General features: G+C 45.0%; 1 protein-coding gene across 1 annotated transcript in view; it reads right to left on the minus strand.

The window, feature by feature from the left end:
• Positions 1–7840, minus strand: part of RECK (reversion inducing cysteine rich protein with kazal motifs) — a gene marked incomplete at both ends in the record, with an annotated part of 63070 nt that extends 55230 nt beyond the window's left edge. Inside the window, 2 exons of the mRNA XM_079533684.1 lie at positions 2502–2560; positions 7759–7840. Coding sequence (XP_079389810.1) covers positions 2502–2560; positions 7759–7840 — 141 coding nt within the window. The remainder of the gene's footprint in view (positions 1–2501; positions 2561–7758) is intronic.
• Positions 7841–8767: the final 927 nt, after the last annotated feature.

Here is an 8767-nt window from a genome sequence, read left to right on the forward strand (position 1 = left end):
TAAAATGAGGATAATTTAGCTGCAGGGTGTGCATGCTTTGTGAAGAGATCCTCATGCACTGCAATAAACTAGTGTTGACTTCCTAAACTATCACTTGGCTTGGAGAATTTTCCTGGTTACTGTTTTTGCTAACATCCTTGTTAAATTCTCACTTCTGAACAAAAGTGGAACTTCTGTCTCTGAGAACTTTCTGCACAGGAATTTTTCCTACCCGATTTCCCAGACAGATTGTAACCTTGCTGGGACACCTGGCTGACTCCAAACCGAGTGACACACATCATCTCCAGCGTGAAATTTCAAAGAATCACCGAATGACTGAGTTGGAAAGGACTTTGAAGATCATTTAGTTCCATCCCTCCCCATGATGAAAACTCTGATTTCAGTTGGCCCCACTTCTGGGACTGGTCTGATAAATGATTGGTTCCAGTCACATAACACAAATTACTAAAAAAAAGAGCATAAAATATGCATAATTAAATGTACATAATTAAACATACATCTACTACTCTACTAGTGATAAGCTTGTAGTAGCTTGCAATATGGAAATATATTTGTAGCTGCTACTGATCGTTGCTGTTAACAGTCCTGTAATAACTTGATATATCATAACTTTATTAATCATAAGTGTACTTGCTACTGGGAATTCGTAGCAATCTGTAACAAAATAAAGACATTTAGGAAGTAGACTACACATGCTTGTGTACTTCAGAATCTCATGAACCCACTGTTGTGATCACCATACATTCACAGGCTGCGTAACCCATTTAATCTGTGACACTCACAAGGAAGTTGAATTAGTAGTTACCAGGATTCTTTAATCATACCCAAGCCTTTCTTTCTGTAGCTGTCCTTATCCAGATGAGGCTTTTCTCAGTAGGAGCACGGGTGTCCAAGCAGATCAGCACATGAACATAAACAGTCCAAGACCAAACAAAGCTGGAAATTTCTGCAATATCCTAAGTCCCAGAAAACAAACCTGATGAGGGAGCAAGTCTAGTCAGGAGATGATTCCCTCCATCCCATACAGAAGGAAGTCCCTGTTCTGGTGGTACTGTTATCAATCCATAAGTTAAGTACATATGGCTCCTTGACAGAGCCTGTTCTTCCTCACCCATCAAAAGGCCACAGATCTATTATTTAAGTGCACATCCAAAGACAGATAAATTTCTTCCTACTGTCAGAAGGCGTGAAATTTAATATTCAATAACCAAATAATCTGGCAATCTTTCCTTCCATGAGTAGACAGATATCATCCAGATGAGGCAAAATCATAAAAAAACCAACACACAACTAGAACAAACCAACCAAGTAAACAGCACAAAAAAAAACACCCCACCTGCTAATTAGAAATCGTGTAGCAGAAATGAGATGAAATTTGACAATGAAAAGTTCAAGACCTTTTATGAAGAACTAATAGGAAGAGCTAATAGGAACTTCAAGTTGGTGAAATAAAAGAAAAAATTGAACAGACTATTCCAAATGCTATCTCAATACAGTGGCCAAATTTGGTAACTGTTTCTTACCATAAAGTTTTAACAGTTCTTCAACTCAGCGTTACACTTTTGTTTATAGTAGCATGTACAGTTTTGTTTATCTGTATTCAAAGAGAGGAAATGAAGCTGCAAGGGCTAAAAGCACGTCTGTAGGATCTTAAGACCTCTTAAGACAATAGGAAAGCTGAAAGGGGATTTGGTACTCTGTATCAAAAAGGCAGAAGAGCGATTTAAATAAAACTTTCAGTAATAAAATTGCAAGTAAAGATGACCTTAACCATAACCAGGTTCAGTGCTGATAGGTTCAAAACAGGCAATCAAAAAAAGGCGGCTGTGATGCAAGGGCACAAATTTAATATTGAATTTGTGCATTTGTTTATGTATAGTTTATTAATACAAAAGCTCTAGGTACATACATTTACATAAATATATACACATGCACACTAAGATGTACAATGTATTCTCCAAAGCTAAAAAAACTAAACAGAAGTTCTGGAAAATATTTTCCAAGTTTGGGTTCAACACAACCAGCTCTACTATTACTGTATGAACAGAGTAAGAACATTCCTGCTGGATTCACAAATCTATACATCATAATGAATATCTCACTGTTAGTTAAGAAGCAACAACGAGGAGAAAAAAAGAACAGTACCAACACTCTGCTCTTCATTTCAAATTCTCAAGAAGACACGTGATCCAGAAATGCAGTAAAATACCCTCATCCCTCACATTTCCCAACGTGCTCATCACTTCTTGGCAAAATCCTGAATTCGAGTTTTAACTCTGACTTCTGAACTTCAGTAGAACCTGATGAAGAATCCACTTTGATAAGGAAGAGGGCCACAGCTCAAACCTTTACGTTCTCATTTAGATAACAATATTATGTGTCATGATTCACATGCAGTGCTTACATGTAGATAATTACTTATACCACTATTTTTGCTAAGTCACCATCTAAAAGCATGATTTTAACTCTGGGAGATAAAAGAACTGATAAAGTAAGCTTACCTGTTCACAAACATCCCGGCACATTAGATTGTCCTTCGCGTGGTAACAACAAGACAGGCCTACGGAAAAGCAAGGAAGGGAAGATGGTGTTTAAAAGACCTGAAGTACTTTACCATTTCCTCTGAAGAGAATTACTCAGCTGATGGTTGACCTATCAGAACCATCTGAGTACTGTGAGAAATTTTCCCTCCCAGAAAACAAAACAACAAAACACAAAAACCAAAAATACAAGAAATTTTTGTTCCAAAGCTGCCACTGACTCAGTTTGTCCAGCCTCACATTGAACATTTGCTGCCAGCACAGGAGCAGCACCGTGTGCTTTATGCTTCCAGCCATGTTTATGCTCTTCCATTTGCATGAGCCTAGCACCTGCCAAATGCCTTCAGGAGGCAACGTGATAGAAAAGCAATGCTGTATGTATAAAAACTGTATTTGGCAATACGCAGTTATGAAAATCAGTTTGATTTTCATGGGATCAATATGAGGGGTCTTAGGCATGAACTCTGATATGTTCACAGCTTACAAAGTTTCTCATCCAAAAAATTGTAGTTTTTACAAGAAAACAGCCATCAACAAACCCAAAATTCTTCAATACTGAGAGAATGTTAAAAAAAAAAAAAAAAAAAAAAAAGAAGAATTCAGCTTGAAAATGTCAAGGAACTGGAAAAAAAAAACAATTATAACACCAATCAAAAAGCTGTCACAATCTAAAATAGCTACTACATTTTTGAACTATGTTTTAATGCTGAAATCTATAATTCATGAAGAGAAGATGAACTGCAATTTAACTTGTAAGTTCTGAATGTTTTCATTAATAAATAGAAACAGTGCAGCAAAACACCTGTAATTAACGTAGAAAGCAGAAGCCCTGCTTATGATACGGGGAGATGAAAAAACATAATGATCTACAAATGCAGAAAAAGGATATAACCCTGATGGCTCAAAACATTTTCAAATTTGAAGGCAAAAAGTGGCACACCTTGCAGGATTGTTCCCCTTGCTCTCATGGGAGACTTCAACTTCCCAGACATCTGCTGCATTTATAATACAGCAGAAAGAGAACAGTTCCGGAGGTTCCTGGAGTGTGGGAGATAACTTCCTGGCACAGCTGGTGAAGGAGCCAACAAGGGGAAGCAAGACCCTGGACTTGCTGTTTGTTAACAGAGAAAGTCTTGTGGGGGGTGTAAAGCTTGGAGGCTGTCTGGAGCGTAGTGATCATGAGATGCTGGATCTCTCAATCCTTGTTGAATCATGGAAGGGAGTCAGCAGAGCTGGGCAGACTTCAGCCTCTGTAGGACCATGGATGAATGGGTCCCTTGGGAGGTAAGTTTTGGAGGGCATGGGAGCCTAGGAAGGCTGGGAATACTTTAAGGAAGTCATTTTAAAGGTGCAGGAACTGATCATCCCCAAGTCATGGAAGACGAGCCAATGGGCAGGGAGGCCTTTGGCTGGAACTCAGGACCTTTGGCTGGAACTCAGGAACAGAAGGCAAGCTTACGATTTTTGCAAGAGGGAGCAAGCTGCTTATGAGGTTCAAAATACACAGAGAAGCAGTGCAGGGAGAAAATTAAAAAGGCCAAAGTCCAGCTAGAACTGAACTTGCTCACTAAGGTGAATGACAATAAATATTTCTATAAGTACATCAAAAGTAAGAGGAGGGCTAGGGAGAATCTCCATCCATTGCTAGAACACAGTGACCAAGGATCAGGATAAGGCTGAGGTGCTTAATGCCTTCTTTGCCTCAGTCTTTAACAGAAGACTAGTTACTCCATGGGCACACAGCCCCTTGCACTGGTAGATAGGGATGGGGAACAGAGTAGGCCCTGCATAACCCATGATGAGATGGTTTTGGACCTGCTCAAAGCTGTACACTCACAAGTCCACGGGGTCTGATGGATAGCACCCTGGAGTGCTGAGGGAGTTGGCAGACGTGGTTGCCAAGCCACTCTCCATCACCCTTCAGCAGTCCTGGCTAACCAGGGATGTCCTGGGGACTGGAGACTGGCAAATGTGACACCCATCTTCAGAAAGGCCAGAAAGATGATCCTGGAAGCTACAGACCTGTCAGTCTCACCTCGGTGCCAGGAAAAGCCATGGAATGGATAATCTTGGGAGACGTTACATAGATCAATTAAAAGTCAACCAGGAGATCTGGCCCAGTCAGCATGGGTTCATGAATGGTAGATCCTGTTTGACAAACCTGATTTCATTCTATGACAAGGTGACCAACTTATTGGATGAAGATAAGGCTGTCAATGTGGTTTGTCTACCTGGACTTCAGTAAAGCCTTTGACACTGTCCCCCACAGCATCCTCATGGAGAAGCTGGATGCCCACGGTTTGGATGGCCATGTGCTCTGCTGGGTGAAACACTGGCTGGATGGCCGGGCCCAAAGAGCTGTGGACAATGGAATTAAATCCAGTTGGTGGCCGGTAATGAGCGGTGTCCCCTAAGGCTCGGTATTGAGGCTGCTTCTATTTAACATCTTTATTAACGATCTTGATGAGGGGATTGAGTGCACCCTCAGTAAGTTTGCAGATGACACCAAGTTGGGAGGGAGTGTTGATCTGCCAGAGGGCAGAAAAGCACTACAGAGGGACCTGGATAGACTGGATCAATGGGCCAAGGCAAACTGTATGAGTGTCAATAGGGCCAAGTGTCAGGTCCTGCATTTTGGTCAGAAAAATCCCAGGCAACCCTACAGGTCTGGGGAGGAGTGGCTGGAAAGCTGCCTGACACCAAAGGGACCTTGGTGTGCTGATGGACAGTGGGCTGAATATGAGCCAGCAGTGTGCCCAGGTGGCCAAGAAGGCCAATGGCATCCTGGCTTGGATCAGGAATGGTGTGGTGAGCAGCACCAGGGAAGTCATCCTGCCCCTGGACTCGGCACTGGTGAGGCCTCAGCTCAAATGCTGTGTTCAGTTTTGGGCACCTCAGTACAGAAAGGACACTGAGGTGCGGGAACATGTCCAGAGAAGGGCAACAAGGCTGGTGAAGGGCTTGGAGAATATGGCCTGTGAGGAGAGACTGAAGGAACTGGGGCTGTTTAGTTTAGGGATGAGGAGGCTGAGGGGAGACCTTATTGCTCTCTTCTAATATCTGAAAGATGCTTACAGCGAGAGTGGGGTTGGTCTCTTCTCTCTTGACAGGTGACAGGATGAGGGGAAATCATTTAGATCGGCTATCAGGTCCAACTTCTTTACAGAAAGCACTGGAATAGGTTCCCCAGGGAGGTGGTTGAGTCACCATCCCTGGATGCGTTTAAAAACCATTTGGATGTGGTGCCCAGGGACGTGATTTAATGATGGGTTGTTAGAGTGAGGGTAGTATGGTTAGGCTGAAGTTGGACTTGATGATCTTCAGGGTCTTTTACAACCTGAGCAATTCTGTGATTCTATGATTCCCTGCACACTGTTCCTCAGGACAATCTGACCAGCATCATCATCCCTCCCCAAGTTTCATCATTAATTAGCACGTTCCACTAATTGTAATTGGTAATGCCATCAGATTGAAAACATACTAACATAATGATGGGGAAAGGATTCATAACGAAAAAATATTCACCAAATTAATAGTCAAAATAAACAACAACCTCCCCCTCCCCAATCAGATGTACTTAAAGGTATGCTTTACTGAAAACCAGAAATAGTGGTTACTCAGTCAACCTTCTCATTGTTTTGTTTCACCGTCTCAGACATTTTTCATCACATAAATTTCCCCTCAGAGTAACCCTTACACTTGAGAGACCCAAGAATTTAGAGCTTCCAGCCTATGGAGAGAATTTTTTATTGGCTACTAAGACAACACGTATGTTTAAGAGCGCATGTCACTTCATGAATATCCTAGATAACATTCAGTTATTTAATGCTCTCTGGCCTTTTATCCATCAGTTCCAAGTGGCTCACATCCCTTCTACAAGGAACTAACAGATACCCAGGCTTGCTCTTCTCAGTCACTTCTATCACTGGGTTTCAAGTCTTAGCAATTATATCAAAGGTATCTCAGGATGAAATACTAATATGCCAAATCTTACAGTCACTTAATTCCTTTTATATGATGCCGCTCTTAAGGTAATGCATTCTATTTTATTACGTTGGCTCACCATCAAGGCTGAAGCTTCCCACAAATATTGCTACGTTTTGTTGCCACACTAGGGAAAGCAACAGAGGGGCAGTCTGACAAAATGGCACCTGACACGGAAGTCTGTCTGGAGCAAAAGTGTGTCACTGAATACCTTCATGGGGAAGCAATTGCGGCCACTGACATTCATCTGTGCTCGCTGAGCATTTCTGGAGACCAAGCAGTGGATGTACAATGTAAGCACAATGAGGAGGCTGGTGGAGCGTTTCAGCAGTGGTGACAGTGGGTCATCTCCACCGGTGGGGATTTTTATGACCACGGCACGCAGGCTTTTGTTCATCACCGGTGAAAATGCACAGCCAATGGTGGTGAGCCTGAAGAACTGTATTCTGCAGCCGAGAATTTGGCCTATCAAACAGGGCGACTGTGCTCTCTGTACGTTGTAGTTGCCACGGAAATAAATAGGAGGCACTACTTTCAGAGTGAAAAAGAAATTCTGATCAAGTAACGGTACCGGGAATGAGGAGCAATGCACCGGGCACAGCGCTGCAGTCAGAAGGCTGGGCTGTGCACAGCATTCATCGCAAACACGGTTTCAGAGCGCTGCCTCTCTTCCGAAACGCCCCATGACTTCTCCTCCAGCCTCTTTCGCACCCAGCCGCCTCTTGTTTTAATAAAAGCTCCAGATTTCACTTCAGAACTTACATCCGACCACGGCAAAGCCCTCGCACTCTGTGCTTCGGCTGAGGTCTGCCATCCCGTCACACCGTCAGCCTAATCACAGAGCTGCAATACACTACGCCACGTCCCAATTCGCCGGTTTTTCACTAAAAGCGGACTTTCTTCCTACAAGTGGAAATCAGAACCGCGGTTCAACCACGCCGTGCCCTCAAAAGCCTCCGATATCGATGTTTTCTACTTTACGGCGTTACATTTTTCACCGTTCCCACTCGCGCTGCCGGCGCGACGCGCTTAATAAAAGCTCTCTGCCACCATCTACACCCGCGCCGCCTTCTTTCGTCGCGAAGAGCCGCAACGGACGGCACGACCTCAGTACAACAAACGAGCGGCCCCGGCCCCTCACCGAGGCTCCGACACCCCCGGCCTCGCCCCGCGCCATGTTGCGGAGCGGGGTCCCGCCGAGCCGCCTTCCCGCCACGCTCCCCCCGTTACTCACCGGCCGCTCCCGGGGAGAGCGGCGGCGGCACCGCCGCCAGGCACAGCAGAGCCCAAGGCCACGCAGCTACGGCCGCCGCCATGGCCGGTCGCGAACCCTCAGCCAGCCAAGAGAGGGCCGGACGGGCCGACGGGCGGGCTGTGACGCCGCCGGTCCCCATTGGCTGCAGTTCCCCCGCCGGGCCCCGCCCCGCCGCCTGGACGGCCGCGGACATTCCGACGAGCGGCCGGGGTTCGCGCGGTCTGTCGCGGAGCGACCCGGCGGGCTGGAGCTACTGCGGAGCGTGGGCTCGGCCCTAGCGGGAGCCAAGCACCGGCCGCAGCTCTCTGTGGGCTGCAATTCCAGCTAACAGCCGGAAGCGCCCTGCTGGTTGCTGCTGCTTTTGCTCTTCCGTCCTTCAGGCTCTTCACGAGCATCCCTCCCTGCGCTCCAGCTCCCGGCCGCGGCGGATGGAAGATAACACGTGGAGATACAGCTCACGGAGACAAGTAAGGAAAGACTGCAGCTGTATGTTTTTGTTTTTTTTTTTTTCTGTGACGATCAAGCTTCATATATATATAGAAAACATGAGAAATTAAATCGAAGTTATCCAAAGCAGATTTGAGTTACTGCTCAGTTCGTAACTGTTAACTACTTTGTCTCAGAGAATCCCGACTGTTTCAAAGTTGTGTAGGCAGACTTTGGATGGTTGTTGGCTAAGCGCCATGGCCATTCTGAGTCAGACTCAGGCAATAGCAAAACAGGAGTCTTAAAAACATGGTTTGCAAGATGCTGTTTGTTCTGCTTTTACCCTGTCTCCAGCCTGTCATCCCAATGGACTTCTTCCTCCAAAGACAATCTGAAAAACCACCAAGCTTATCATGACTCCATGATTTTTACAGCCTCGAGAATCTGTAGCAGCTGAATACTCTTTAGCTCCAGTATCAAATTCATAAAAGGTCCCAAAAAAGAAAGCAGCGAGGCAATACCGAAAAACACTGCAGTGAAATGTAAGTTTTACATCCTGGCC

This window comes from Tetrao urogallus, assembly GCF_951394365.1.
Source record: "Tetrao urogallus genome assembly, chromosome: 3".
Taxonomy (NCBI): domain Eukaryota; kingdom Metazoa; phylum Chordata; class Aves; order Galliformes; family Phasianidae; genus Tetrao; species Tetrao urogallus.